Source organism: Protopterus annectens, chromosome 16.part0 (genome assembly GCF_019279795.1).
Source record: "Protopterus annectens isolate FY-2018-M chromosome 16.part0, PAN1.0, whole genome shotgun sequence".
NCBI lineage: Eukaryota > Metazoa > Chordata > Ceratodontiformes > Protopteridae > Protopterus > Protopterus annectens.
The window spans coordinates 417470769-417489251 of NC_056750.1; the positions used below are offsets into that span (position 1 = coordinate 417470769).

The 18483-nt window shown below is 42.1% G+C and overlaps 1 protein-coding gene across 1 annotated transcript in view; it reads right to left on the reverse strand.

Annotated features, from left to right (window-relative positions):
- GOLGA1 (golgin A1) overlaps positions 1-18483 on the reverse strand; it is a 2378923-nt gene that overhangs the window by 1799018 nt on the left and 561422 nt on the right. Inside the window, exon 7 of the mRNA XM_044058132.1 lies at positions 2587-2715. Coding sequence (XP_043914067.1) covers positions 2587-2715 — 129 coding nt within the window. The remainder of the gene's footprint in view (positions 1-2586; positions 2716-18483) is intronic.

An 18483-nucleotide genomic window follows, 5' to 3' on the forward strand; every position in this document is an offset into this window, starting at 1 on the left:
GAAGGACTAGACAAAAAACTTTAAAAGAGATTCCGAGGGACGTGGGTGACCGAGAAATGGGGGGTTGCCTTTTTGGGGTGCTATCTATAAGAGTGCCGTATCAAGGTAATAAGTACTGTAGGAGCAAGTGCTAGGGTTAACAGATAGAGAAAAGTCTACTTGGAGTCAAGTAGAGATGATCTTTTTAGGTATTAGAGAAAGTGCTAGTAACAGGGATGCTTAACGGTAAGATTGAAAAGAATGCACTCTGCAGTGTGCACTAGAGAAGTTAGATATGAAAGTAGGTAACTTGAGTTTTACCTGTTTAAAAAGTTAAGGTTTAGTGGAGAGTTACTATTTTTAAAACAGCAAGATGGACTGAAAGGGGTGGTTACTTTTGTATTTTGGTACTATGAAATACTGTAGGATGGCCAATAAATTTAAATAATTAAAGGGGTGGGATTTCAAAAGTGATGGTTTTGTGATTACTCACATAAGCCAGTGAAAGTAGAGAGAAATGAGATATATGGTCAGATTAACATAAGAGGCGGGCAACTAGAAAGACAGTGGTATTTAACAAGACAACTTAAATGGGTGGGAGGGAAAAAAATTCTGCCTGACTCAGAACAGAGAGAGCCGTGGTCTCTTTTGAAGTTTTAATATGCTGTTAAAACAGAATGCAAGCAAAACACAAGATAAAGAAAACAAACTACAGTATTCAAAATATAGAAAGGCAATACAGAAATACAAAAAATAACAGCACACTAACCTTTCCTTCACAGCAAAGTGTAGCAGAGTCTGGATGAGCCTTTCTGGTGTGCTCATGACAACTAGTAGCCACCCCACCCGCCCAAATGGAGTATGTGGAAATGTCTGAAGGACAATGTGGTTCGACCATGCACCTAATATTATTACTGCATGTATTATGTTTGTTCTGTTACACTGCAATGTCACCATGTGTTTGTCAGGGCCCATGGATTTTGACTAGTTAATGCCATGTCCCCTGTGTTGCCATATACTGTATCAGTCACTTTCTAGGTGGTGGCTGCAGACTGCTGCTGTTCCATCACTTTCTCATTGGATGATGTTCATATGCCTTCTCTGATGGTTGGTTGTGTGTGTGTGTGTGTGTGTGTGTGTGTGTGTGTGTGTGTGTGTGTGTGTGTGTGTGTGTTGTGCAGTACAACCGTATCAGTGTACTAGGGCTTCCCAGTCTATTTTGTCATTGGCATGATATGGGGTATGCACCATGCTAAGAACATCCTGTACACTGTGACAGGGTCATAATGGTTTGCTTCCTCCAGACATGCCAAGGCAGTGTAAGCTAGCTTTGCACAAGCCAAAAACATTCTCTTAGCTAATGTACACTTTTGTGTGTGCATGGTTATGCTGGAGTTTGGTCATGAACCTGCGGGTTTTGTACGGAAATCATGATACAGGGGCTCCAGCTGGTAGCACTGTTACCTGCAGCAGAGTACTAGTGTGGAAGAGGTACTGATATCTGGAAAAGTCACAAATGTGGCTGTATACATTAACATTAGTCACAATGCCTGCACTTACTAACTAGATGGCCCTGTACAATATCACTGTTCAGGAAGGGGTGATAAGCTGAGATGTCTGTCACATATGAAACATTCAAGCTGCCTGAGTGTTGTCAGGATATACTGGTATTGATCCTCAGAACCAACAAGCTAACCTACACACACTTGTACCTCCTCTCAATTGTCCAGATTTTCACTTATATTTTTGGTCCATTCCTCAAAAAATGTATGGTATTCTGACAAATCACTGAGGACTGAAATCAGCAAATAACGACAGACCTTTGAGTTTCAGAATTCATATCCTTCACAAAATATATATTAATGCAAAACCTGTTATTTTAGCCACCTTCTAAGTTTAATGTAGAAAACTAAGTTTATAAGAGCAATATTTAAAATGCGTTTTATTTTTACAGCCTTTGTTTCCCCATTATTTTTGGCTCTGTCCAGAGTTCTTATATTAACAGGTTTGAGAGGTATGTACACTACCCTCGGACTCTCACCACAGGATGCAGGGCAGGAATGAATGATCTTGTAGGGCTCTCACCTAGCCCCAGAATACCCAGTGCCTACTTCATCAAAATTAAGTGGCTCATTGAGTGAAAGTAGTGGAGCCACTGGGCAAGTTCCTGGGGTGGGGGTGGGAAGGTGACCTGTACAGTGCTATTTAAATCTGTTTTATAAAACACATTCCTGATCAACAAAAACATACGTAGGCAGAGACTTCTCAAAGGCTTTATCTGCAAACTCTAAGATGTCATATATTATTGCATTTGACTACTGCTTTCTTCTATGCTATTCCAAGCCAAACACATTTTCATTGTACATTTCTTGTGCTGCAATATTTGCAGTCTGCTTGCACATTTCATATACACTCCAGACCTGTTTCTGCACCTCTCACCATCATGTAGACAGTTAATGGCACAGCATATCAGTAGTGGGGTGGACCTCCCACAGGTAATTCAAAACTCAACATGACTGTTAATGAAAACCAAGAATACATCATCATTAGTTGAGGCCATCATGCGCAAAGTAATCAGAATAACACATCTCAGCAAAGTAACCCTACCATGTGTTTGACTTTGGCCAATTCCTGTTGATGAAAGCCTTCCAATTCATCAATATCATCTCTTTTTTGAAAAAGATTAAGATTTTGTTGTCTCATTTCCAACAGCTGAGCAGAAAGTAGTTCTTTCTCCTAAAACAATAACAATTGTCTTAATGATTTTTAATCATTGTCCAAAAAATGAAAAATAATTTGACACAAAACAACAATTACAATTAAATCATAACAGTTTCATGCAATACACAAGGGGGATGAAGTGACTTAGTCACTACAAGGCAAGATGTGCAAATAGTAATCTTGCAAGTGAGTTAACAAGTATGCATCTGACATATGAAGATAAAGCAGGGCTTCATTCCAGAAGTCATGAACTAAAAATAAGCCAAATTCCCTTGAAGAATGTCCACAGACATTGCAGACTCACAACGTTCCCCTGCAATAAGTGTTTGTTAGTGGACTGTAACCCAAAACACCATTTCCATTTCATCTGGGACAGAGAGGTGATCACAAAGGCACAACATATGGACAGCAAACCTATAATGAATCTACCGGGTAAACAGCTTTTCATATCAGAAGCTAAAACAAGAATAAAGTGGCAATTTAGGCTACACTGCAAATTTAGCAGGAAAAAAAGCACACATAAGCAGCGATTTCAAGAGTTTCTGCAAATTGTTAAAGGTTTGTAGGTCACAGAAATTCTATTTTAACATGATTTTCTCTTATATACAAACTACTTATGTTTAACCTGGTACAACTGTTGCAAGAAGGCATTTAGAGCTTACATGAGCCAGGACACAGTAAAATAAGAAATATTGATTCCAAGTACTCTGGCCAGTTTTCTCAACTCTTCAACAATCTGACAAAGGACTGGGAAATCCCCTTCACTACTTGTGTTAGGGTAAAGATGTACACAATACTGAAGGAAAGCTTTCCAGCTGTAGTTTCCAGGCTGGAGAAATGGAAATTTTATACAGACCTGGCACTATTTTCAAGTGCCTTCTCTTCTAAATCTAAATTCAGCTGCCTTAAATGCTAGGAACATTACTGCAGTCTGAGAATCAGACTAAGGTTGTTGAATAATCCCATGTGCTCTAATTAGAGAAACAGGTATCCTGTTCCTGGTAGTGGTTATCTGTATCACAGCGAGAACAGTAACTGGTAGGGTGGGCTGAAGTGGCTTATTCACTAAGCAGGCGAGATGTGCAAATAATACTCCTGGAAACCTGTATGCGACGTACCTAACAGGTAGACATATAGCAAAATAAATTGAGATTCCTAATGTTCACTGGAGATAACTATTTCCACTACCATAGTCCTTTAACTGCTATTTCACGGTAGACCCTGCCTACATCTAAGCGCACAGTCTTTATGAGTATGTAGAGCATAGAAGGTTCACACAGTGAAATAACCTCAAGTATTTACAAACCTGTATCAGCTAAAGTAGAACTGGGGACAATTTTCTTGATCAGTTACACAGAGGCACCACAAACATCAGCCAAGCATGAGTTCATACCAACTTCAATTTCTAGATAGCTCAAGTTACTCTAACACCATAACATTCTTATTTGCACTGTCCCTATGTGAGCTAATATTCAGCAGTGCTACCCACACCGTGTGCATGTGGTTGTTTACAGACTCATAAAGGAGAATATGGGTTTTATTAACAAGGCCTAGGAATTAAAAAGTACAGTTGTGCAAATTTCACATATCATAACACTAGAAGCTTGAATGCCTCCCTGCTGTAAATACTGTTGCTACTGCAGCTAGCTCAAAGGATAATGCAGAGAAAACTATGACCCTAGTTAGTTCACCCAGTATCTATATCCAGGGATAGATCATTGCAGATTGCAAAGCACATTCACATTTCCTTATTTAGAAGGCTTACAGAGTATTTTGCCAGATGTGAGGAGTCTAACATGGACTTCTTCACTCCTTGCCAATCTTGGCTTCCTGATATATGTTCAAAAAATCCTGCTTGATTCCACAACACACTGCCTTTTAGACAAGTCTCTTCAAAACAGGAAAAAGGTAAATTGGTATGAAAAAATTAAAAAACTTTGCTGACTTTCTCCAATTAGTCTGAGACTTCAGCCAGAGAATATCTCAGGTTTAAGGTTTCAGTGATTCATATGATTCCTCTTGCAAAGTTACACATAAAAATTCACTTGTTTAAAGAAAAAACATGTTTCCAACATTCTCATCCTCTGGGATTTTCAGATTACAATTTTGGGCTTTATCAAGAATGAACTGCATTGGATGAAGCAACGGGTGTCCAATACTTTTACTTGGGGATCAGCTTCTATTTGGGTTAAAGGTGAGAGGGTTTGTGGAACAGCTCACACAGACCAAAGCACATAAATATCAGTGATATTAGCTGTGTTTCATGCTATAGAACCTCTTCATGAAATCTGTCCCCAGGACTATTACAGGTGATTACAGACAATCCCACAATGATGTGGGGATACATAAAGAGAGGGCAACAGATTTTACCCCCTGGCCAGGCTGGCTATCATGGTTTGAAAGTTATATTTTCAGCATTGTATAATCCTCCAAGCATCTTACATACCAAGAGAGCAAAATGTAGAAACTTAATGAGAGGACCTTCCAGGAATGGATCCAGTTGTAGGGATTACCAAATGAATCTGTTTAAGTCATTTTAAAGCAGACAACTAAGCATTTTTTTACCACTGGTCCTTACAAGCAAGTCTGGAAAACAAAATGCATTTTCCTTCTCATGGTCAGGAATGATCCTTCTATGCATTTCCCACCCATTCCACTGGCATATAGGGTCATTCTGAAGATTCAGAAGGATTCAAAAAATTACTGTGAAGACTCCCTTCTGGCCCAGGCAACACTGGCTCTCCCTTCTTATGGAACTGGCCATGGGCAATTATCACAAGTTTCCTCACAGACTATCTGCAAACAAAAAGCAAGAAGAGTTTGATACACCCCAATCTCAAACAATGGACTGCCTGGAATAATTCAATTCTAATGCCTTTTAGGCATCTTTTTCATGAGGACATGCAGCAGGCACTAAAGGAAGCAAGAAATTCTGCTGCTAGGAAATCTTATGTGAATAGGTTGAAAAGATTTTCTAGTTGGTGCCACACCTAAAACCAGTGCTCTTTCTGGGATTAACACCTCTGGTTCTTAAACCTTTTAGCGAGTTACTATTCTATGGCCTCGTTACTCCTTTGGCAAGGGATGTTTATCAGCCATTTCTGCACAAGTGCCCATGGATTCTACACTTTATTTCGGACTTTGCTCAAGATGTTCAATTTTTTTTTAAATTTCTCCAAGTGTTTTCGGTTTCTAACACCATGATGGGGATGGACCCCATTCCTAAATCAAGCTACGATTAAAGTTCATGAAGTCAGTACTGTTTCAATCTTTGATGTTAGCCAAAGTGCTCTTCACAGCACCTGCAATGTACCCATTAATAACTCCTTCTGCAATTTGTATGAAGTTACATATATTGGTAACATATCTATATGCTTTAAAAACGAGTAGGAAACCAAATGAACTAGGTAAAAACTACAAAAAAATGACAACTTGGAACAACCTCTACTAAAACCAGAAAGACTAAATTTAATTAAGTGCTTTTTGTTTCATATTTTACTCAAGCTTCTTAAGATACAAAAACCATTAGGAACTCCATTTAAATAGTCCCTCTTTCTAATCACATGACCACACTCATTCATCTTAAAAATGTAACAAAAAAAAAAAAATATATATATATATATATATACACACATATATACATGCATATTTATATATATATATATATATATATATATATATATATATACATACACACATATATACATGCATATTTATATATATATATATATATATATATATATATATACATATATATATATTCACATAACTTTACAATAAAATATATACACATACTAATAATTAATAATAGATTACAAATGATGTTATATATACATACACACATCAACATACATATTAGTATATTACACCATGTCTCTATCTGTCCAAATTCCCTAATTTTGACAGACAGTTGATGGAACACATCATCAAGACCAGAGTAATTATGGGCATTTAAACATAACTGCCAAAATAATTAAAGTTAATCTAATTTTAGACTAGGGGGCCCACCCCTTACATCAAAGGCCACTTGATCAATCAACCTAAACTTAACGAAGTGGTCCAGGTTGTGAATAATATGTCTAGATAAGGCATTTTCTAGTTTTCTCTTTATAATACTATACAAATGTTCATAAACTCGTTCCCTCAGTTTACGTTCGGTCTTACCAATATAACAATTTGTAAAGCCTTGGCAGTTAGCTAGATATATGACCATCTTAGAATTGCAGTTAAATTTTTGCATGGTATTAAATCTCATATTAATAAGGAAGCTTCTTCCTATTTCCATATGTTTACAACAAAGACATGCCTCACATTTAAACATACCCGGATTCTTAACCAATGACCCACATTTACATCCAACCTGTTTTTAAAATTAAGTCCCCTCTTAAAGACAAATCTAGGATGTTCATCTATTTTTGTTTCGAATACTTGAGTCATCAACCAGTAACTTTCAATTTTTACCAATAATATGTCTTAGATGAATTGCATCTACTGAAAACGGTGTAATGAAACTAACACTGAAGTCAGTCTCAGCAACACTTTCATCCCTAATGTTATTAATGACAATATTGTTCTCTAAAACATTACCTAAAATAAGTTTATATTGTCCAATATTCCTTTTATGGGTGACTTCATCTGTAAGTGTAACTAGTAGGGCCCCTGGGTATCCTTGTCTACTGAACATGTTCTTTAAATTATTGACTTCTAAAATAAAGCCATCTTCTAGGGATACCATCCTGGCAGCTCTAACTAGTTGGCCCTTAACTACTGACAGTTTCCGATGGAACGGCTGGGAGCTTGAAAAATGGAGAAATGCATTTGAATATGTATTTTTCCTATATATTCTGGCTAGATATTTACCATAACCACAGTCCTTTCTAAGCTCCACAACCAAATAAAGGATGGTATCTGAATGAAAAGTATATGTAAACTTCAAAAATTCAGTGGTATTATTCAAATAAGACACAAGGTCAGTTGCCATATCTTCATCCCCTTTCAGTATAATAAACACATCGTCCAAGTAATGGGTATAATAATAAATTTTGTTCCAAACTTGATTGGTTCTAAAAAGATATTCATGTTCCCAATAGGCCATAACTAAATTTGCAAAGCTGCTCCCATAAGGTGAGCCCATTGCTACACCACTTTTCTGTAAATAATAATCACCTTCATAAATTATAAAATTATTAGTAAGAATTATGCCCAATAATTCAACTACTAAAGTTGTTTCAGAAACAGAAGCTCCATTTTTCTTTAAGAGGAGAGAGATCCACTTGATACCTAGATTGTGTGGAATAGATCTATATAAATCTTTCACGTCAATGATCAAAAATTATATTCTTCTTTAAATTTGAGACCATTAATAATCTGTAAAAAAGACCAAGAATCCTTGCAAATATGTTTTTCAATTTCTAAAAATGTCTTTAAAATATCTACAACCTTTGCACTAGCATATGCGATAGAATTTCTGGCATCAACAATAGGTTTTAAGGGTGGATTGTTCAGATCTTTGTGCACCTTTGGGATGCCAAAGATCGCAGGTATTAAAGGTGCAGGCATAGATAAATAATTCAACAAATCAACATAAATTCTAGTTTCAATAAATAAATCATTAATATATGACCTTATACGCTGGCATGCCTTATTTACTTCATTAAGGGAAGCCAATTCATAAGTGTCAGGCCTCAAAATTCTCTTCATTCTGTTGACGTAGTCTACAGAGTCCATAAAAAACAGACCTCCCCTTATCTGGTTTCATCACTCTTTCACGGAATACCCTCAAATTATTTAAAAATTCCCACTGAATTTTATTCAGGTTCTTAAATAGGTTCATAGGTTCATAGATTAGTACTAAGCTAACTGCCCTTGCGAGCCATTTTAAGACTAGCCAATTATCCCTTGTGAGACTCGAACCCTGAACCTTGTGTTTGCAAGGCAAACACCTTAACCATTAGGCCAACCTCCCAATCTAGCGGTATGTTCAGCAGAAAGAGCTTGAAGGTCCATCTTGCATACTTTTTCAAAAAAAAGTAAAGAAGGGTGTAGGGGTGGGTTAAAAATAACTGCCTACTGGCAGTTAATGATGCACCAAACATAGTATTTAGATTAATTTTCCGTGTAAAAAGCTTTCAATCAGCTATTATCCCTGCCAAATCTGCTTTATATGTAGGGACAAAAGTTGATCCTTTTGCCAAAGCATCAACTAATAAAGGATCAACAGGGAAAGAAGAAAAATTAAAAATGTTAAAACCCCCTTCAGGATTTTTTTACAATTGAACAAGAAGCTTCGGTGTCAGTACACTCATTATTACAGTCATTAACTTCTGAACAAACAAGTCCTTCACTGGATTGTTCATTATAAACACTGTTCCCTCCGTTTCTTGTTCTGCTTCCAATAACCCATTCTGCGCTGTTGATTTTGTTTGGAATAGCTCCTTTTGTTGTTGGTCTTGGCCTCTTGAAAATTTATTTTGCTGGATTCTATTTCTAGTTCACTCTCATCATTGTCATATTGTGAATGAGTTCAGTTCCATAATCTTTCACGTCTTCTTACTGTAAAATCATTCACATTGGACGCCCTGTTTGGCAACTCTACGTTGGATGTTAAAGGCGGGCCTACATGCATTTCATGTCCTCCACTGGATAAATTTTGTACATTCACTCTGTTTTCATTGGAATTCCAATTTTGTGATGATGGTGGGTGTAGATAAGCTAAACTATTCTGGTAGTAGTGTCTGTCCAATTCTAATTTTTTTTTATTTTTGTTTGGACTTATGATGATGTTGGTCAATACTGTTAAATATTCTGTTATAATCATAATGTTATCTTTCAAAGTCCAAATCAGACTTAAATTTAGTGTCCAAACTAGTCACTTCTTTGACTAATACATCAGCCATGGTTTGATAACGTTCCACCATCAATTCTAATAGCTCTAATCCTTGTTTATCAAATAGTTTAATCAGAGCAATATTAAACAGGGAACTGGCTTCTAAACCCATTGGACAATTCCACAGTCCAAGTCCCTTAGGGACTACTTTCTTCTGTATATACTCTTTTAAGTATACAATTTCCAACTGCAACTTTTTGTCTTTAAGTAACTTATAATCAAATGTTTTTAAACTGTCCACAATACTGTTTGCACCTGCCAGTTAAACTGAACACATACATTCTGGTCACCTAAACTCTATGATGCTGCTAACCAATCATTCAAGTTCAGAGCTCCAATAAGCCCTGGTTAAACGCCTATGGTCTGTCGATCTGTAAAATTTCCAAAAGTGAGGTTAGTCCCTTCATTACTGGGTAAATGTTGAACTGGCACTGCTAGTCCATTAGTGTTATCACTGTTCCCAAAGGCATTCAGGGGAGGGTGAGGGATGTCACGAGCGTGGCTGACTTTCTAGTAAGGTCAAAAGCACTTAACCTGTGGTGATTAAAGCCTTTTTTTTTTTTTTTATGATTCTCCCGGTGGTACTTCTTTTTGGTGATTTTAGCAGTTAATTCCAAAATATTTATACACTCCCTCTTGCTAAAGTTCTTTTACATCACATTCTTGTCCCAAACTGACATTTTCTTGGTGCTGCAGCTTTCCTGCTTTAAAGTCTGCTTCTGCACATTTATCAAGACCAAAGGACATTCTTATACATCTAAAAACATTCTGACTACTTCCAGTTGTGTTTTCAGTTCCTCACTGATGAGCTATACAGTTTTAAATCATTGATAAAGAGAAGATGGGAAGTCTTTACACTTTTTCTAGGAGCCAAATTATAGCCATGGCCTAATCTGTTAAGTAGACAGCTTAATGGTTTAAGGGCAACACAGAATAGCAATGGTGACAAGGAGTCACTTTGGAACATCCCCCTTTGAATTTTTATCCCTAGAATAATAATTTCCCCTTTATCATGGCTTAATTGCAAAGTGGTCTGCCAGTGTTTCACTGTCACTGTAATGTAATCGATCACTATAGAATGTATCTTATACATTTTTTAGTACTCTTTTATCCATTAATGTGGAATACTGCTTTTTTGCAGGCAATCCATGCCATATTTAGATTCTTCCCCTTTTTACAGTTCTCCACTATGACTTTAACAACAAATGATCCTTTGTTCCACATGACTTTTATTCTACTGCCATAATTGAGTTTTCTTCAAAATGACTATAAACTCTGTCGGCCTCAGTCTCGGTGTATAGTTTATACGTTGCTGGAAGGCAAGTAATTGGTCTATAATTTTTAGAATAAGTTGCACATTCACTCTCAAGTAGGAGCATTGTTCTTCCCGTTGTTAACCAGGCTGGTGTCTGTTCAGGGTGCGCATATAAATAGTTTTTGCTCATGTCTAAATCTTGATGCAGAGATGTTAATACTTTTAGCCAGAAGTTAGGTACTGCATCTGGGCCTGGGGCTTTCCAATTAGAGGCTTTTCTTAACTTTGTTTCAAGCTCTCTGTCTGTTACTTCATCCCATTTCATATCCTGGACCTTTGAACTTCTTATCTTCTAGCCATCTAGCATCTTTGTTATGTTCCTAGGATCTTCATAGATACTTCTTCAAAATGTATCCATTTCTTCTTTTTCTGGGTGGTCTTTCAATTTCTTTTGCCACGTTTCCTAAACCTCTATATAAAAACACTTTTCGTGGTAATAAATAAATTGCCTATTTTGTACTTTTCTTTTAGATTTATCTGCATATGTTTTTCCACCTGTACTGAGATTTTTAGTTTATCTGTGATAGTGCATGACAGATCCTGACCTGTTCTAATACCGTGCATTGTTTTTATCACATCTCTGACTATTTTTGTTGATCTGTTCCTTCTTCTATACTCTTCTAACAGTGACACTTAATAGTTCTCTATTCAGTATTTCCTTGATGGTATTAGATTTCTCCCCTTCCTTTCCCTTACTACCCTGTGTTCTTGTGGTAGAATTAGAAGTTATGTACTCACCATAACGTTCCATCTGAGTAGGTGTATTCATTTGTCTGCAACCTGTGGGTTATGGATCCGATATCGGATCCGAACCGGCATGGTTTTCCAGCTATGGATCCAAGCTCTCAGCTCCTCCCCTCACCCATAATGCCCTGCTCTACCCTCATGACCTCAGATCGAGTTTGCCAAAGCAACAATACCCTAAAAAGGGTAACAAGGAATATGCAGGAAACTGAAAGGCCAGGGGGATAGGAGGCGGGATGGTTGCAGACAAATGAATACACCTACTCAGATGGAACGTTATGGTGAGTACATAACTTCTAAATCTGAAGTAGGATATTCATTTGTCTGCAACCTGTGGGACAGAGTCCCCAGCTACCTGAATCTTGGGCGGCCATCATGGAAGGATATTCCGAGCACCGGAGCCAAAGGATGCTCTACCCCTAGATGCAAGATCCAACTTATAGTGGGAAATAAATGTATGAGATGAAGCCCACGTGGCTGCTGCACAAATATCATCTAGAGGAATCCTAGCCTTGAAGGCTGCCGAGGTAGATACTGACCGGGTTGAATGGGCATGAACACCCTCCCGTGCGGGCCTTCCTGACGCTTGATAAGCCAATAAAATGCACTGTGAAATCCAGCGGGACAGAGAAACTTTAGAAATTGGCTTGCCCAAATTGAATTTTGCAAAGGAAATAAACAGCTGGTCGGATTGCCTATGACCAGCTGTCCTGTTGAGATAAAATCTAAGTTGCCTGTGAACATCTAGTGAGTGTAGCTTATATTCACCTTTGTTTTCATACTTAGGGAAGAAAACAGGGAGGTTAATGGATTGATTGATGTTTGCTTCAGAAGCGATTTTAGGAAGGAAGGACGGGTTGGTCCTGAGGGAGACACGGTCCGGATGAAATACCAAGTAAGGAGGTTTAGCTGATAAAGCTTGAAGTTCAGAAACTCTCTTGGCTGATGTAATGGCTACCAAAAGGCTGTCTTGTAGGACAAGAATTTGAGATCCACCGTAGCCGCTGGCTCGAAAGGGGGAGCGGTCAAGGCCTGTAGGACCAAAGAAAGGTCCCAAGGAGGAACTGCTTGTTTTATAGGGGGCCTGAGAAGGAAAGTACCTTTAAGAAATGTTTTACACAATTTGGCTGACATAAGAGGATTAGAATCTTGACCAATGTGATAGTGAGAAATTGCCGCCAGTTGAACTTTGACTGTGGAACTGCTGGCACCATCATTAAAGAGAGAGGTTAGAAAATCAAGCACTACAGGTAGAGGAACCGTGAAGGGATTTAGGCCTTGCCGCTCCGCCCACACAGAGAAACGTTTCCATTTGCTTCGGTAAACCTTTCTAGTGGATGGTTTATGAGCCGCCACCAAAATAGCCTTTACCGGTGAAGAAATACCGGGAGTCCTTATCAAGAGTGGAACTGGAGCAGCCAAGCGGTCAGCTTCAGGTTGCCCAGGTTCGGAGGAGGAATGCAGGATGGATGGGATATCAGATCCGGAATGGGATCTAGAATCCAAGGAGGATTCACCGAGTGAGACCTTAGGAAGGGGAACCAGATCTGTCGAGGCCAGAATGGAGCAATGAGAATCATTCTGCAACCCACCCGAGAGGCTTTCTGAAGAACTTGCAGCATCAGAGGCAAGGGTGGATAGGCATACAGAAGACCGGGTGGCCAAGCATGCACCAGAGCTGTCTCTTGGGGTACCTCCGGGAGGAGGTATTAGAGCGAAAAACTGTCGCACTTGGTGTTTGAGGGAGAAGCAAAAGATCGCATGAAGGGGTTCCCCACCGTGCGAATATGCGTTCGCTACTTGACGATTGAGAGACCACTCGTAAGGGGTCAGAATGGTGCGACTGAGCTTGGCCGCGGGGATGTTGGGCCGACCGGAATGTGCGTTGCTATGAGAAAGCGATTGGTGGAGATTGCCCATTCCCAAACTCTCATGGCCTCTCGACAAAGAGGGTAAGACCTTGTTCCCCTTGCTTGTTGATGTACCAGACAACAGACATATTGTCCGATTGCATCGCAATTGTTCCCAAGGGAAGAAAGTCCTGAAGTGCTAGCAACGCTAAGAGCACTGCTCCCATCTCTAGAACATTGATATGCAGTAAGGTCTCTGAATCGCTCCACGTGCCTTGGACTGTCCGGCCCAAAGTGCCCCCCACCCGAGGCGGAGGCGTCCGTGGTCACCGTGGCGAGAGGGGAGAAGCACAAAATGGGCGACCCTCGTGGAGATCCGGGAGTGGAGCCACCACAAGAGGGACCGCTTGCAAGCCTTGCTGATCGCTATGGGATGATGCATGGGAGAGCAAGGTATGACCACTGTACTAAGAGCGCCCACTGTAGAATGCGCATATTGAGCCTGGCAAGAGGAAGAAGTGCTATAGCCGAAGCCATGGACCCTAGAGCCCTCAGGACCAACTCCGCTGGAACAGAACTTGAATGGAGAATGGCCCGCACCTGGAGCTGCAGATTTAGAACTCTGTCCGCAGTGAGGAAGGCTCGTAAACTCCTTGTGTCTAGTCTGGCCCCTATGAAATCTAAGAGCTGTGTGGGCCAGGTTGGACTTTTTGTATTTATTGTGATGCCCAGAAATGGAGCAAGATGGAGAAAGGAGTCTCGCCAAGAGAAGTAGATGCCTTGTTGGGGCGGTAAGGAGCCAGTCGTCCAGGTAGGGAAAGACCTGCACCCCTGAAGCCTCAGGTGGGCCGCTACCACTGCTAGTACTTTGGTAAACACCCTGGGGCTGTGGTGAGACCAAAGGGAAGGACCCGAACTGGTAGTGACTGGCTCCCAGCCGAAGCGGAGAAACCTCCTGAGCGCCTGTCCATCAGGATGTGGTAGTACGCGCCCTTGAGATCTATCGAGCACATCCAGTGATTTTCTCCCAGAAGGGGAGAATAGATTGCAGAGTGACCATTCGAATTTTTCTTTGGGGACTGCCAGATTCAAGAGAGAGAGGTCTAGGATTGGTCTTAGTTCCCCGTCTTTTGGCACTAAAAAGAATCTGGAGTAGAACCCTGATCCGATCTGGTCTGGGGAACGGGCTGGATGGCTCTTTTCTTTAGCAGATGGCCAATTTCTGCCAAAGCGGCCTCCCGTTGACCGGGTGGGACGTCTGGGAGGGACTTCAACTTTGGAAGGTGAAGGAAAGGAATGCGATATCCCTGGATATGATTTGGAGAACCCAGCGGTCCGATGTTATGGACTCCCATGCCGCTAGGTGCCCCGAACGCCCCGACTGCCTCCAGAGTAGAGCAGTCGGGCAACCCTCAGGGTTGCTGCGCGGCCGTTCAGAGAAAGGTTCCCTGGACCCGAAGTTTCTGGGAGCCCCTCTGCCTCTAGGGCGGCGTCCTCCCTGTCCTCCTCTGCCACGGAAGGACTGGTTGTCCGGAGCAGGCTGGGACTGCTGCGACTTCGGAACCACATCTTCTTCTGACCCTTTTGGTTCCTAGAATAGGGCCTCTGGGGTGCAGAGAAGCGGATTCCGACGGCAGACAGCGTCTTCCGTCCTTCTCGCTCTGGCCCAACGGCTCGCGAACGGTCTTGCCAAACAGGGAAAGACCATCAAAGAGGGCGTGCGCAACCGACGCCCTGGAGGGCTCAGAAAAATGCAGTGACGGAGCCAGGCCTGACGCCTAGTGACCAGTCCTGTCCCGCAGCTCTAGCGGCCCTCCGTTGCATGGGAGAGTAGCCGCATAGAAGTATTTGTAACTGACCTAAGAGTGGCCATTTTGGTGGAGTGCAGAACTCTGTCCTCCTCGAAATGGACTCAGGGGGGGATGCAGCGTATTCCTTAATAAGATCTCGCTGCATCCGAATAACATGTGCCAAATAGTTCAGCGCCCTTACCGAGAAGGTCGCCGAACTGAACATCCGCTTCCCCAAGCGGTCCATCATCCGAGACTCCTTGCTCGGTGGGTGGACTGAGGGACTCTCCTGAGCCAGTTCCCTCTTTGTGGCCGCCGCCATCAACATGGCATCTACAGGAGGCCCCTTACTCCAATGGGTCCTGTCGGAGGGCGGACTAAGGATCCTATCCGGTCTTTGGGAATTGGCTCCACGGTGTCCGGTTCCTTCCACGCCCTGGTGGTAATAAGGTCCACCAGGGGGTCGGCAGGGGGGGACACCCAAGAGGTAGACGGGTCCGTTTCAAATGCCTCCAAGAACACGGACTCGTCCGAGGAAGACTTGGGGCAGACCACCCCTAATACGGAGCATTTCCATGATGTCTCCGAAGGAGACATCCTCGGGGGGTGACCGTGGGGAGCCTTCCCCTTCCTCCAAGTCCGTGTCTTCTGTGAGAGACTCCGGGGGGGGTCAATGTGCCTCCTTAGACGTGATGCTTGAGGGGCCTCCTCTGGGGGGCTGTCAGAGGAGTCCTCGCAAGCAGCAATTTGCTCCATAGGAGCAACTTGGGGCACAGAAACGGGCTGTCCCAGGGGCCGGATGGTGGAAGCCTGGCCCAGTGCAGAGGGAGCGCGGGACGGAGCCGGCAAGTGCCGGGGTCCGGAGACCCTCAACAGAGCCCTCTCCACTACATCAAAGGCCGAAGGGGAGCCGACCTCGACCAAAGGATCCGACAATCGGCTCCCCCTCGGATCCGAAGAGTGGATCGGAGCCGGCGCCAAGCACTCGGATCCGGCGACAGTGCGCTCCGACACAGACGGCGCCAAGGAGCACTGATCCCCGGATCCGGCTCGGATCCAGGCACCGAGAGACCGGGGCCGACGCACTCGAGGGCAGGGTCGGGTCGCACATACCAAGTACTATCGGCTCCGACCTTCCCCGCTCGAGCTGCTCGGCGCCAGTTGGTGCGAACCGGGATAGCGGGTCGGAGAAGGAGCAACAGGCTTAAAAAAGGGTGTTGAGCTCCCCGGAGGGGAGGCAAGAGCACTCCCATCTGCATCCCGGCCCGGCTGCACCTTCTCATCCTCCGGTCCTGATCAGCATCTGTAAGGCTATGGGTAGATGCCGAAGAGGCTACCGAGGTAGGCCTGGAGTGCCTCCTCGATAGCCTCGACGGAGATCGGGTCTCCTCCTCCTCAGGACCCGGTGAAAAGCACACAGGGGACCGGAGCCGAGAAGGAGGAGACCGAACGACGGAGCCGGGAGAAGCCGCTTGGCTGGCGGGCCGAAACAGAGGTCTCGCCCGCCGCTTGTGGTGCTTCTCCTCCGGTCCTTTAGCAGCATCCCTCTCCTCTCCAGAAGCGGGAGTTTGAGTCCCAGGAGCAGGAGGTGGTGCCACAGGGGAACAACTGCAGCCACAGTAGTCTCAGGAGCGGAGGCGGAGCCGAGTCTGGCGGTAAAAGACCCGCCAAGACCAGCTTGGACCTCCGCTCCCTCAGTGCCCTGGGGTTGAACCCTGCACAAATGGAACAACCAGATGTGAGGTGTTCAACCCCAAGACACTTAACACACCGAGTGTGGCCATCAGCCGGTGAGAGCTTATGGCCACACTCGGAGCATTTCGAAAATATAGATTTAGGCTGGTCAGCCATAATCTATAAAACACTAAAGGTTACAGAAAGTAACTTAAAATAAAAAGACACACAGGCCTACACACACACTCTACGCAACAGCGAGGGGAGGGAATAAAATTTACTTACTTTAACTTAAAATAAACTCAAAATACTCTATATTAAAGGGGAACCTAAACTTTCACACAAATTCAGTCAAACAACCAAAAAAATTCTCTGTTTTTTACAAGAAAAAGAGTTCACTTAGCTGAGAGCTATGTACCCAAATCCAGTCACCAGCGCGGCAAACGAGATCTGAGGTCATGAGGGTAGAGCAGGGCATTATGGGTGAGGGGAGGAGCTGAGAGCTTGGATCCATAGCTGGAAAACCATGCCGGTTCGGATCCGATATCGGATCCATAACCCACAGGTTGCAGACAAATGAATATCCTACTTCAGATCTATAGGTTATTAATTTAGCTGCACAGTAATATATCATGTTTACTTCTGTTATTTTGCATGAATCTCTATGGACAGTCCTAATTACCGTGTTAATTTGTTTTACCAAACTAACTTTTTGGGGTTTTATTGACTTTCTGCAATACATTTCTTTAATTGATCTTAATATGTCTATCTGTATTAAATCAAGCAACTCTTCTCTTAGCTCATTTTCTTCTAAACTGAGAGAACATTTTTTGTTCTACACTTCCTGCAGACATTCTATAGAAAGTTCTATAGCATCTTCCTGTGGCACATTCTCTTCAATTTCATCCTGTGTTACTGTAGTATGGGAACTCACTGGCCTATCACTCCTCAATATTGACTGCGTCAGAGTTGCCACAGCTTCCTGTTCCTTCCCTTGCTGTCCAGCTTCAAGTAAACATTTATACTTCTTTCCTGTGCAAGGCTCCAAAATATTTTCATATGGTAACTGATCAATTACTTCCCATTCCAATGGTTTCTCCTTAATTTGGATGTCCACTGCTCTATCCTGATAGATTTTTTTAATGAATCCTTCGTTTCACAAATACTCCATAACCTCAGTTTCTATTTCTTTAACTTCTCCATTACTAATCTCCTTTTCTTCTTTTCCTTGGTCTTATTTTTTATATTGTAAAGTTTTCCATGCCCGGATTCCTTTGCCTGTATTTCTCTTCAAATATCTTTGGTGCTGCTCTTTTTGTATTGATTAGTTTTGCTTTCTCCTTTGTACAAGTATTAGACTATATTAAATCTCTTTCTTTTCCATGTCCATATTTCTTCTTCAGATGTCTCCTGATCTTCTTGTTTCTCCTTACTTTGGGGACTCATTCCATTATGCTGTGATGCAACTTGTATTAGACCTTCTTACATCAAACCCTTCACTTCACAGGCATTCCATAACTTAAA